Source organism: Leucoraja erinacea, chromosome 4 (genome assembly GCF_028641065.1).
Source record: "Leucoraja erinacea ecotype New England chromosome 4, Leri_hhj_1, whole genome shotgun sequence".
NCBI lineage: Eukaryota > Metazoa > Chordata > Chondrichthyes > Rajiformes > Rajidae > Leucoraja > Leucoraja erinaceus.
Window position 1 is genome coordinate 50,335,216 of NC_073380.1, and position 13,915 is coordinate 50,349,130.

Below are 13,915 nucleotides of genomic sequence, written 5' to 3' on the forward strand. Positions count from 1 at the left end.
GGCGCAATGGGCTAAGTGTTCGGCTGGTAACCTGAAGGTGGCCAGTTCGAATCCGGCTTGGAGTGTGTACTGTCGTTGTGTCCTTGGGCAAGACACTTCACCTACCTTTGCCTGGGACTAGAGACGGAAATTAGCTACTGATTGGCTACAATCTCGCATATTTACATGCAAATGTTAATTAATATGCACTGTCCCTATAAACAAAACATTATTATTATTAACTAAAAGGCAAAGCAACTCAATAAGTTTCAACAGAAGACACCAACAATGAACACATTCCACCGAGATGGATTCGCAGTCCAATTATAGGGCGACGGTCCATTTCCCTCCACAGATGTGGCCTGACCTGCTGCGTTCCTCCAGCAGTGTTTGTTTCTTGTTGCCATGTCAGTGCGGGTAACATCGGCATAGAGCTACTGCTTTACAGCGCCAGAAATCCGGGGTTCAATCCTGACTACAGGTGCTGTCTATACGGAGTATGTATGTTCTCCCCTTGACATGCATGGATTTTGGCTGGGATCTCCGGTTTCCTCTCACACTCCAATGATATACAGGTTTGCAGGTTAAACAGCTTGGTATGATTGTAAATTATCTCTAGTGTGTGTGGGATGGCGTTAGTGTGCGGTGATCACAGGTTGGTGTGGACTCAGTGGGCCGAAAGGCCTGTTCCCACGCTCTATCTCTAAACTAAACTCAACAGTGACTTGGTATGCCAGAAGGACCAGGTGATCTGTTTATATGGAAGTGTCCGTGCTATTTGTCTTAGAGTGGCTGACTCATTTACAGAGAGACTGGGTTCCAATCTGTGTAGGCAATCCCATGCAACAGTGGATTTAGCAGATACGTTAAGTATGCTCAGTATGTCCAGTTATTATGGCATGGTTCTCCATCACACGAGAAGGTCACCAAATACAGCTATATGCCTTCAACAGGAAGGCATATCTCAAGGTGAACCAGAAATGTACTAAAAGTTGGGTGCAATCCTATCTCACAATATTGTGGGTAATTCAGTATTTGTGTTTAGTTTAATTTAGTTTGGGGATACAGTGTGGTGTAGGAGAGTGCGGGGATCGCTGTTCAGCACGGACATGGTGGGCGCTGTATCTCTAAAGTCCAAAGATAAGTGAATGTTGAATGGGAATAGCTTTTCAAAGTCCGACTGGCAATATCCCATGGACAGGTATTACTTAAGATCACTTAAACCAACCATTACTTGAGCATTTTTGTGTACCTTACTTAAGATCATGCTGAACAATGAGTCTACAAGTTTATTTGCACGCATACCTCTGACAAACACATAAGCACTGTGAAGTTCATAGCCAGATTTTGTCAACACACGCATTGTGTAGAGTCCTTCATCCTCTTTGTTTAGGTGAGTAAGGGTAAGTGTGGCGCATTCACCACTAAAATGCATCTGAGCCCATTTGGAAGGATGTAACTGAACGCCTGGTAAGGAAACAGAAAAGGTGCAAAATATCAGCATGGAAGAGGAACAGAGATCAAGGCAATGAGGTCACAATTCCAGCAGTCTCTTATCTATACTTATCTCTGTTAATGCTAATTTATGCTTGAAATAATAAGTATACAATATTAAGAAAAATTAACATAATAATATCCCAGATACATATTGCTGTCCACAGGAACAAGTGCAGGGGAATTGCCAGGAGGGGTGCTGACTCTCCCAATTATCATATGGGACATTCAAAATGCACATTATAAATTCAGAAGACATAGGAGCAGAATTAGGCCATTAAGCTCATCGAGCCTGCTCTGCTAATCAATCAATCGCTGATCTATTTTTCCCCCACTTAATCTCATTATTCTGCCTTCGCCCAGTAACCTTTGACCTCCTTACTAATCATGACTAATCATATCTCTGCTTTATTTCATTCTCCACAGCCGTCTGTGGCAATGAATTTCACTGATTCACCATCCTCTGGCTAAAGAAATTCTCCATTCTAGAGGTACATCCTTTTATTCTGAGGCTATGACCACTTGTCCTCGACTCTCCCACTATTGAAAACACTCTTTCCACATCCACTCCATCTATGCCTTTCATTATTTCATATAAATGTCTATTTAACATGCACTTCCAAAAGCAGTATCATGTGTTCACGAGAGACACTGAGTGCTGGAGTAACTCAGTGGGTCAGGCAGCTTCACTGGAGAAAAAAGATGGGTGATGTTTCAGGTCGGGACCGTTCTTCAGACTCTGGTCTTAAGACTCAGACCCGCTTAGTTGGTCCAGCACTTTGTGTCGATCTTTGGTATAAGCCAGGATCTGCAGTTCTTTGTTTCTGCATCCTGCGCTCTGATTGACATTGGCCCACATATTAGCTATGAGTTGTAGATCACAGAGCTTTTGAGTCTCAACAACACAAGGCGACCCTAATCAGCCAAATCTCTCTTACTTGGGTTGGCGTCCAGTTACCATTTTGCCATCTGAAAAGGACAGCTCTGGAATTAGGAATAAGGACCACACAGCTTGTTATTGCCCAAATGTGCAGATCAAGTTTCACATTTTGCATAGTTGTGAGGAAACCAGGATTGAATGGGGAAAGGTACACAAAATTGCTGGAGAAACTCAGCGGGTGCAGCAGCATCTATGGAGCGAAGAAAATAGGCAACGTTTCGGGCCGAAACCCTTCTTCAGACTGAATGGGGAAAGGGTGAGGTTTGAACGATATACTGAACGATATACTAGGAAGAATGAGCACTATTTGGAAAGGAGGATAGATAATTATGTAATATTTCTGTTTTCAGCAGATTGTTCTTTAACTTCTTGGTGAATATGATATTGTAATGAGATTTACAACAGAAACGACACTTACCATCACGCCACCATTGGATCTCTGGTTGAAACCGCTTTAGATTGGGGTGAACAATGACGGTGCAGCCCAAACTCATTGTCTCTCCTTCTTTACCAAAGGACACGCTGAACTTTTCAACAATGTGCACATCAAACTTCACGTGAGAATCCCCAGGGAAGAAGTCATCTGTTCATAAAAATATATATATTTTAAGTACCTTTTATGCACTATCATGGTTCCATATTAACTCTTGCAACAAGATTCTTGAAAGCAGATCTTGTAAGAAGTCTGTGCAAATTATGATATGCTGTGAAGAGTAAATATTCCCTCTCCCCCTTCTCCAGCAACACTGGGGAAGGTTTGCCAATTGCTAACAGGGAGTTCCAGATCTGTTCAGTGGGAAATATATATTTCACTTTATTGTATATACTTTAGACTATACTTTAGACTTTAGAGATACAGTGTGGAAACAGGCCCTTCAGCCGACCAAGTCCGTGCCGACTAGCGATCACCCCGTACACTAGCATTATCCAACACACTTACAATTTTACTGGAGCCAATTAACCTACAGCCCTGCACCCTTGTGCCATTAAATCAGAATTAGTTATGAACTAACACAGTTTAATTATTTTTAATTTAATTAAGAGTTTAAATGAATTAACACACTTTAATTGTTTAATCAATAAAAAGCATGTGCTTTATCATCACTAGTTCTTTGTTATTAATTCTTGTATTTATCAAACCAACCTAATGGTCTTTTCACATTTATTGTAAACTGAGTTGTTGTTTTATTACAGTATGCAAAGTTCTCAATATAAAACATCTATTTGTGATTCTACAGCCTCGTGTTTATTCTGGTTAATTTATCAAATAAGATAATGCCTTGTGTCATTAAATCAGAATTAATTATGGACTGTCCACAGTTTAATTGGTTAATTGATAAGGAGGTTCTATTGTGCACAATGTTATTCTGCAATCAATTCATGGAGTGAAGATTGTTTTATCTAACAGCGGGTGTCGATATTAAAGCTGACTTTAGTGATAAAATGGTACCTACAGGAAGGAAGTGCAAATCTTCCAAGATGGAATGAGAAATCATCAAGCTCGGCCTTGAATCCTGAAAAACAATGGAAAACAGAAAAGTGTGTCCATTGGTGTTATCTCACTAAAATATTGCAACTCCCAAAATAAGTATTGTTAAAAATTAATTTAATGCACGTACTCTTCACCACAATTGATGCAAAAGCTGAAAGTTCTCCCTTGACGTTCATTGCTGAAGCACGATATTGGGCAGTGTCATCAAAGTTACAACTGTAATGGAACCAGATGGAAAGAATTAGACACAGAAATAGATAAGAGTATTGGTTAAAGTTACCTACACAATTAGCTTTAGCAACTTCTGATCTTTTACTTTTTCTTCTCTCAAAGACACTGACTCAGTATTGGGGCTGTCACTGCTTAGTCTTTCATCAGTTTTATCTACCATGGAATTGAAATGGGATGCTCACCTTGTGCATCAGTCGGTAAAGTAAATGCACTGTCTGTGGTTGGTGTTTAAGTGGTGCTCTGTAGGGAGTTAAATGTAGAAATGGTCTGAGTAAAAATGGCCTTCAGTATCAAGATCAGGTAAGTAGTGCCGTGGGATGACAAATTGGAAATACAAGGATGGAGTTAAAGGGATAGAGAGTATGGGAAAGGTTTAAAAAAAACATAATTAATGGGACAGAAAGCTCACGAAGGGATAGGAGAGTATGGCCAAGTGAAATAGGAATCGATGTGAAAGGAGAGGTGGATTAAAAGTATTATTTATGAATGCACGAAGTATAAGAAGTAAAGTGGATGAGCTTGAGGCTCAGTTAGAGATTGGTAGATATGACATTGTCGGGATTACAGAGACATCGCTGCAGGAGAATCGGGACTGGGAACTAAATATTCAGGGCTAGACGTCCTATAAAAAGGACAGGCAGGTGGGCAGAGGAGGTGGGGTAGCTCTGTTGGTGAAGGATGAAATTCAGTCCCTTGTGAGGTGTGACATAGGGACTGACGATGTAGAGTCGCTGTGGATAGAATTGAGGAATCGTAAAGGTAAGAAGACACTAATGGGAGTTATCTACAGGCCCCCAAACAGTAGCCTGGAGATAGGGTGAAAGTTGTAGCAAGTGTTTAAATCGGCATGTAACAAAGGTTATGGGAGATTTCAATATGCAGCTAGACTAGGAAGTTTGTAGAGTGCCTCTGAGATGGATTCTGAGAGCAGTTTGTACTGGAGCCTACCAGAGAGAAGGCAATTCTGGATTTAGTGTTGTCTAATGAACCAGATTTAATAAGGGAACTCAAGGTAAAGGAACTGCTAGGAGGAAGTGACCATAATATGATGTTTTAATCTGCAATTTGAGAGGGAGAAGGTTAAATCAGAAGTGTCAGTGTTGCAGTTGAACAAAGGGGACTATTTGAATTAATTCATATTTTAATCGAATGATTATAATAAAGGGGATAATACGAGTTAAAACAATCAATATAAATCCATTATGTTTTATTACATTATTGTGTGGATGGAACAAGTTCAAGCCCATAGTTAAAATGTTCTAAGTTCAAATTGTAATTGACCAAAGTTTCTTAAATTACTAAAGTTGAATTAAAAAAAAAAAGAATTTAGTCTTTGAAGAATTCACATAAAATAGCAATCTGCATCATCAACTTGTGTCAAAATGTATTTTTGTTGTGATCCTAATCATGCTAACATAACTGTAGGTAAGTCACTACCCATTAGTCCTTGCATTTTATCTATTCCTTCTATATAGTTGGTTTAAGCTCATATTTTGCAACATATTCCTTTTGCCATGAATAATTTCCATGGTTTAATGAAACAGATGCAGTGAAATATCTATCTCTGAGCGTTTTAGCAAACATGGAGATTAAGTGAACATATCATTTATAACGGCAGGAGCCATGCTGCCTATCGATTAGAAATGCAGATTGGTCAGTTTTATCCAACCTTAATCTTTGCATCATTCATAATTTAGTTAAAAACTTAGCAGTTTCACAGTGGAGAGATTTTGCAGATAAATTAATGGTGAGGGGAGTATAGCAAAGCCATCATACATGGTTAGGGATGTATGAATAATTAAAAACAAATATTTGAAAGATGCTTTCAATGTTGCTGCTGCTGCTGCTGCAATGTTGCCAGTGTAGTAAAAATATCATTTGTCGGTCAGCATCATTGCTAATATGTACTCAGTATCATGAAATTGCATGGTTTATAGAAATATCATGATATATGCATGGTTTATACAAGTTAACCATGCTGCAGATTTATAGGGATAATAAGTAGAGGAATAAACATTTTAAATATTATTATGATTAATAATTATTGGCAATCATCTTCAAGTACACTGAAAAATATTTTTTATAAATCAGGACTCATTCATTTATTTTGAACTTTTCAAAGAGACTTAAAATGTGATTCATTTTTCATTTTATCCATCTGTTCACTTTCTCTCTGAGAGTTTAATACAATTTTTCTTTTCATTCTTTTTTTTACAGTATACATAATTTACCTGGTTGTAACTATCTTCCTTTGTTGCCCTTTCCCTGTTAATGTGCAATTCCTAGCTTGTGTTGGTGGAGGAGATCCACTTGAGATTGCCCCGCTAAATCTGGACCGGATGCCCACTTACATGTCTGCACTATTTTAAGTCAATGTTGTGTGGCAAATATCTGGTGGCAGCTGTGACTTAAAGCATTGCCTCAGCAGATACTTGTAAACTATTCTTTGATATGTGCAATTGACAGAAGTAAAACGGAGAGCTAGCTCTCCGAAGTAGAAAGAAGAGCTACCTCGCTTAATAGCATCCAGTAAAACACATAACATGAGTAAATTGGTAACAAAAGAATGTTCTACATCTGAAAACATTAAGGGCCTGTCCCACTTGCCAATTTTGCCGGCATCATATCAGTATTGCCAAAAGATTTTGAACATTTCAAAATACAGCGGCAATAAAAAAGTGGTTGTGACACTTGAAAGAACACTGCGCATCATACGTCATCACGCCGCGTCACCGGTGACTTGATACGTCAGTCAATGATGCCGCAGTCGTCAAAAAAAATCGGCAAGTGGGACAGGCCTTTTAGATCTCACAGCCAAATGATCAGCAGTAGAATAATCTCCAATTTCCATTAGCACCTCAGTTACATTATAGCTGTGTTCCCTATTCACTGAAAGAACTATATTATTTCATATTCTAACTCAAATAAAATGATCGCAAGGAAGAAAACATCTCTCACTTGTTAATTTCCAACGAATGAAGGCCGTATTTACTCTCAATGATGTATTTCCCAGGGTCAGTGTAGATATTGATGGGCACATTGTTTTTATACCTGAACAGTAAACGTAAAAATGACGTTAAATATTTAAACATAGGTTTTTCTGCTACTTAGCAATGAACATTTTCTGTCACAAACATAGAATATGCAAGAAAAGCTTAAACTGTAATCTATAATCTGAAAACAGGAATCCATGGTTCAGTTAGTTCAACATCAACTATAAAAAATTATTATTAATGACATTTTTGAAGAGTACCAAGGAAAAATCAGGGTAATCTGGCAAAGTCAACAGGGTTTATTTAAAGGAAAATTATATTTGATCAATTTATTTGAGTTTTTTAACAAGTATAAAAATATACCTAACAGGTATGGTGAGTAACCAGGAAAGCTATCAGAATATCATCATTTATCATGAGGGGAATTGAATACAAAAGTAAGGAAATTATGCTTTAATTACACAGGAAACTGGTGTCACCACAGCACAGTTTTTTCTATCTCTGAACTTTATCCAACTCTCTGTCTAAACCCCCCCCCCCACCTGTGTTTACCTAATACCTACCATGTTTTGTCCATCCTCCACTTTTCCAGCATTCTTCACCCTCAACCCCTCCCTGCAATAAGTTGGAATAATGGTCCCAACCCGAAACGTCGCCGACCCATATTCTCCAGAGATGTTGCCTGACCCGCTAAGTTTCTCCAGGACTTTGTGTGTTTTTTTCCCCCAATTTATGGAAGTGGTGGTGAATTTGAAGTATTTCAGTAAAGGTCTAATATCTGGAATGAGCTAGTTGTCATACGAGGAAAGATTGATTTGGCTAGTCTTGTGTCCTTCAGCGTTCAGAAGAATGATGTGAATCAAGTAGTTGTGAATGCAAATTTGAGGTTAGAATTAGATCACCCATGATCTTAAAAACTTTTTCACGCAGAGAGTTGTGAGTGTGGAATTCTCTGCCTCAGAGGGCGGTGGTGGCGGGTTCTCTGGATGCTTTCAAGAGAGAACTAGACAGAGCTCTTAAAGCTTTCAAGAGAGAGTCAAGGGATGTGGGGAGAAGGCAAGAATGGGGTACTAATTGTGGATGATTAGCCATGATCACATTGAATGGCGGTGCTGGCTCGAAGGGCCGAATGGCCTACTCCTGTACCCATTGTCTATTGTCTATTGTCTATTGAATGGTTGAGTAGGGCTGAGTGGTCTATTCCTGCTTCTAATCCATATGTTCATATGTATAATAAGTCATGATACTCAACTGAATTCCATAAAAATAGATCAAATAAAGATATTCTTCACCATGATTCTATAGTATGTTATGGGGACCCATCTTTTTATTATTGTTGTCCGCATGTTGAATATATATGCTCAGCAAATGGCATTTCTGTCTCTGAATCAGAAGATGGAAGGTTCACGTCCTACTCCACAGGCGAGACCATTAAAAGCTAGACTTCAGCACAGTTCTGCACAGAGGGACTGCACTACTGCAGATGCTATCTTTCAGTTGAGTTGTTTAACCCAAGATCCTGTTTGCTCCCTCAGGTTGAAATAAAAGATGCCTTGAAATTGCTTTAAACATGCAAAGCTCATTTTTCTCCAATGTGCTGGCCAATATTTATCACTCAGTCAACGTTGCTAGAACAGATTATCTGGTGATTATCACACTCGTGTTTATGGGAACTGGCTGTATTCGCATTGGCTATATTACAACAGCAACTACTCTTCAGAAGTACTTCTGAAAAAAGTAGTTCAGAAGCTCTTCTAGTTTCCTCCCCCCCACAGTTTGAAGAAGTGTCCCGACCCGAAACATCGCCTATCCATGTTCTCCAAGGATGCTGCTTGACCCATTGAGTCACTCAGTGGCGGACTGGCCAGGGTGTCAGCTTGCCCGATGGCAAGTGGGCCCCTGATGAAGTGGGCCCCCTATATCAAGTGGGCCCCTGATGAAGTGGGCCCCCTTGGTCTCCTGGCAACCAATATTTATAGACCCAGTCCGCCACTGGAGTCACTCCAGCATTTTCTGTCTTTCCTTGTAAATCAGAAATCTGCAGTTGTGTGGAAAGGAACTGCAGATGCTGGTATCTACCAAAGACAGACACAAAGTGCTGGAGTAACTCAGCAGGTCAGGCAGTACCTCTGGAGAGAAAGGATGAGTGACATTTTGGGTCGGGATCCTTCTTCAGACTAATGCATCTGCAGTTCCTTGTTTCTTCATCAGAAATACTTTGTTGACTTCGAGGAACTTTGTGATGCCCTGAGGTGATAAAAAAAAATTACAGAAATAAAACCTATTCTTTTGTTTTTAAATGTTGTTGGGAATTGACTTTGACAAGCTGACTGTTCCTTGGAGACAGGGAGTAGATATTTACATTCATAAACATAAACATAGAAAATAGGTGCAGGAGGAAGCCATTTGTCCCTTTGTGCCAGCACCACCATTCATTGTGATCATGGCTGATCATCCACAATCAGTAACCCGTACCTGCCTTCTCCCCATATCCCTTGATTCTGCTAGCAACTAGAGCTCTATCTAACTCTCTTTTAAATTTATCCAGTGAATTGGTCTCTGCTGACGTCTGTGGCAGAAAATTCCACAAATTCTCAACTCTCAGGGTGAAAATTTTTTTTCTCATCTCAGTTTTAAATGGCCTCCCCTTTATTCTTAGACTGAGGCCCCTGGTTCTGGACTCCCCCAACATTGGACATTTTTTCCCTGCATCTAGCATGTCCAGTCCTTCTATAATTTTATACGTTTCTATAAGATCCCCTCTCATCCTAAATTCCAGTGAATACAAGCCCAATCTTTCCAATCTTTCCTCATATGACAGTCCCACCATCTCAGGGAACATGCCATTAGCTTTCTTCACTGCCTGCTGTATCTGCATGTTTACTTTGAGTGACTGATGTACAAGGACACCCAGGTCTCGTTGCACTTCCATTTTTCCTAATCTGACATAATTAGGATAATAATCTGCCTCCTTGTTCTTGCCGCCAAAGTGGACAACCTCACATTTATCTACAGTATAATCAGAATCAGAATCAGAATCAGAATCAATTTATTTGTCATTTGGACCCCTGGAGGTCCAAACGAAATGCCGTTTCTGCAGCCATACATAACACACAAATAGACCCCAGACACAACATAATTACATTTAACATAAACATCCATCACATAACTGTGATGGAGGCCAAATAAACGTATCTCTCCACTGCACTCTCCCCCCCCCACCCGATGTCAGAGTCAAAGTCATAGCCCCCGGCTGGCGATGGCGATTGTCCCGCGGCCATTAAAGCCACGCCGGGTGGTGCGAGGTCGCACACCGGGTCTTGGTGTTGGTGCCCCCGATGTGCGCTCGCAGAGTCCGCGGCCATTCCAGCCGCGCGGGGCAGCGGTGTCAGGCCCCGCTCCAGGAGCTCTTCGACCCCGCAACTCGGGCGGGAGAAGTCGCCGCCGCAGAAGCCCCGAAAAGCGGTCTCCCCCCAGGGAGCCGTGGGCTCGGCGCCGTCGTCCACAGACCTGTAGAGAGCCTCCGACTCTCCGGCAGCAGCAGCAGCAGCAGCAGCAACAGCACCAGCAGCAGCAGCAGCAGCGCTCCTCCACCGCTCCGGACCCGGCCAGCTCCGCGACGGTGAGGTGAGTCGACACCTGAGTCCCCGGTCTCTTCCTGTTGGAGGCCGCTCCTCGTTACGGCCTCAACGACGACTGAGACCCGACGAGAAAAGGTCGGGTCTCAGTGCAGGGAGAGATTCAAAAAGTTTCCCGCCCCCACCCCCCCACACACACACCCCAACATAAAATAACAAACACCACATAAAAACACAGACAAAAAATAATAAAACGCGGACAGGCTGCAGAGGCCGCTGCTGGCCAGAGCCGCGCCGCCTACCTATACTGCATCTGCCCACTCACTCAACATGTCCAAGTCACCCTGCAAACTCCTAGCATCCTCTTCGCAGTTCACACTGCCACCCAGCTTTGTGTCATCTACAAATTTGCTCGTGTTACTTTTAATTCCATCATCTAAATCATTAATATATATTGTAAATAGTTGATGCCCCAGCACCAAGCCTTGCGGCATTCCACTCGCCACTGCCTGCCATTCTGACCCGTTTATTCCTACTCTTCATCATAATCATAATCATACTTTATTAGCCAAGTATGTTTTGCAACATACGAGGAATTTGATTTTCTTTAGTCATACCAATAAAAAGCAACAGAACACACAAAATACATTTTTATATCTTTGTTTCTTGTCTGCCAACCAATTCTCTATCCATGTCAGTACCCTATCCCCAATAACATGTGCTCTAATTTTGCCCACTAATCTCCTGTGTGGGACCTTATCAAAGGCTTTCTGAGAGTCCAGATACACTACATCTACTGACTCTCCTTCATCAAGTTGACACATCCTAAAACAATTCCAGAAAATTAGTCAAGCAGGATTTCCCTTCATAAATCAATGCTGACTTCGACCAATCATTTTACAGCTATCCAAATACGCCCTTATTACTTCTTTAATGATTGACCTCAGCATCTTCCCCACCACCGATGCCAGGCTAACTGGTCTATAATTTCCTGTTTTCCCTCTCGCTCCTTTCTTGAAAAGTGGGATAACATTAGCTACCCTCTAATCCACAGGGTGAAAATGATCACCAATGCGTCCACGATTTTGAGAGCAACCTTCTTGAGTACCCTGGGATTCAGACCATCAGGCCCTGGAGATTTATTAGCCTTCAGTCCCATCAGTCTACCCAATACTATTTCTCGCCTAATGCAAATTTCTTTCAGTTCCTCTGTCTCCCTAGATCCTCTGTCCACTAGCAAATCTGGGAGATTGTTTGTGTTTTCCTGAGTGAAGACAGAACCAAAGTACCTGTTCAACTCTTCTGCATTTCCTTGTTCCGCCTAATAATTTCACCTATTTCTGCCTTCAAGGGACCCACATTTGTCTTTACTAATCCTTTTCTCTTAACATACCTAAAGAATTCTTTATATTCTTGGCCAGATAACCCTCGTACTTCATCTTTTCAGCCAGTATTGTTCTATTTGTAACCTTCTGTTGTCCTTTGAAAGTTTCCCAATCCTCAGGCTTCCCGCTACTTTTTGCTATGTTATACACCTTTTCTTTTAGTTTTATTCCATCCCTAACTTCCTTTGTCAGCCATGGTTGCCTCTTGCTCTCCTTAGAATTTTTCTTCCCCTTTGGAATGAAATGATCCTGTATCTTCAGAATTATGCCCAGAAATTCCTGCCATTGCTGTTCCACCATCATTCCTGCATGGATCCTTTTCCAGTCGGCCTTGGCCAGCTCCTCTCTCATGCCTTCATAGTCTCCTTTGTTCAACTGCAACATTGACACTTCTGATTTAACCTTCTCCCTCTCAAATTGCAGATTAAAACATCATAGTATGGTCACTACCTCTTTTACCTTGAGTTCCCTTTTAAAATCTGGTTCATTAGACAACACTAAATCCAGAATTGCCTTCTCTTTGGTAGGCTCCAGTACAAACTTCTCTAAGAATCCATCTCAGAGGCACTCTACAAACTACCTTTATTGGGGTCCAGAACCAACCTGATTTTCCCAGTCTACTTGCATATTGAAATCTCCCATAACCACAGTGCCATTACATTTGTTACATGCCAATTTTAACTCTTGCTGCAACTTGCACCCTATTTCCAGGCTACTGTTTTGGGGGCCTGTAGATACAGTAACTCCCATTGGTGTGTTCTTACCTTTACAGTTCCTCAATTCTATCCACAGCGACTCTACATCGTCAGTCCCTATGTCACCCCTCACAAGGGACTGAATTTCATCCCTCACTATCCCACCTCCTCTGCCCACCTGCCTGTCCTTTCTATAGGACGTTGAGTATAACCCTGAATATTCAGTTCCCAGTCCTGATCCTCCTGCAACCATGTAATCCCCACAATGTCATATCTACCAATCTCTAACTGAGCCTCAAGCTCATCCACTTTACTTCTTATACTTCGAGCATTCATAAATAATACTTTTAATCCATTACTCACCTCACCTTTCACATCGATTCCTATTTCACATGACCATACTCTCATATCCCTTCGTGAGTTTTCTGTCCTGTTAATTCTGGTGCCTTTCTTAACTTTTCCTATACTCTCTTTCCCTTTAACTCCATCCTTGTATTTCCAATTTGTCTCTTCCCCCACCCCCCAACCCCAACCCCCACTGGCAATCTACACAATAGACTACTAATTCATATCATGTTATGGCTGAAGGGCATTAAAAAATGTTTAACATGCACAGAGTATATCGATAAGCATCAATGGTCAAATTTAAATTTCTTAACGTCACACCAAGTTCACAAGCTAAGGCCAAAGAGTGATAATTCCTGCTCTGTGATATCAGGTGCCTCAGTCTGCAATAGCTGAATTAAGAAATAATTCATTATAGATCAAAAAGGATATTGCACAGCATTAAAACATTGTTACACAATAAAAAACTATTATCTATCTATCTATCTATCTACATTCAGTCATTACATAGTACAGTGTTTGTCCAATTTAATACTATTAGTATGCAACAAATCCTTAGACTGAGCAGCTGAAGCTAACACGAGAGACGGAATGAAGAATACAAAAAATATAAGAAGCAATGATTATGCTAATGTTCCTATAGGTTCATGGATGCAGTGGTTCAATGGAAGATTAGTTTTGATTGAAAACAATGTTTAGGCAATTCATACAATTTGAAATTAAAGAACCTCATTTCACTAATACACTGCACAGACACTTATTCCATACAGCGTTGCACTAAAA

General features: G+C 40.8%; 1 protein-coding gene across 4 annotated transcripts in view; it reads right to left on the minus strand.

The window, feature by feature from the left end:
* Nucleotides 1-13,915, minus strand: part of myom1b (myomesin 1b) — a 113,022-nt gene that overhangs the window by 83,826 nt on the left and 15,281 nt on the right. For all 4 annotated transcript variants that reach the window (XM_055634204.1, XM_055634205.1, XM_055634203.1 and 1 more), the window contains exons 5-9: nucleotides 7,095-7,187; nucleotides 4,033-4,121; nucleotides 3,868-3,927; nucleotides 2,832-2,996; nucleotides 1,285-1,446 (exon numbers count right to left, since the gene is read on the minus strand). In XM_055634204.1, the coding sequence (XP_055490179.1) occupies nucleotides 1,285-1,446; nucleotides 2,832-2,996; nucleotides 3,868-3,927; nucleotides 4,033-4,121; nucleotides 7,095-7,187 (569 nt within the window). The remainder of the gene's footprint in view (nucleotides 1-1,284; nucleotides 1,447-2,831; nucleotides 2,997-3,867; nucleotides 3,928-4,032; nucleotides 4,122-7,094; nucleotides 7,188-13,915) is intronic.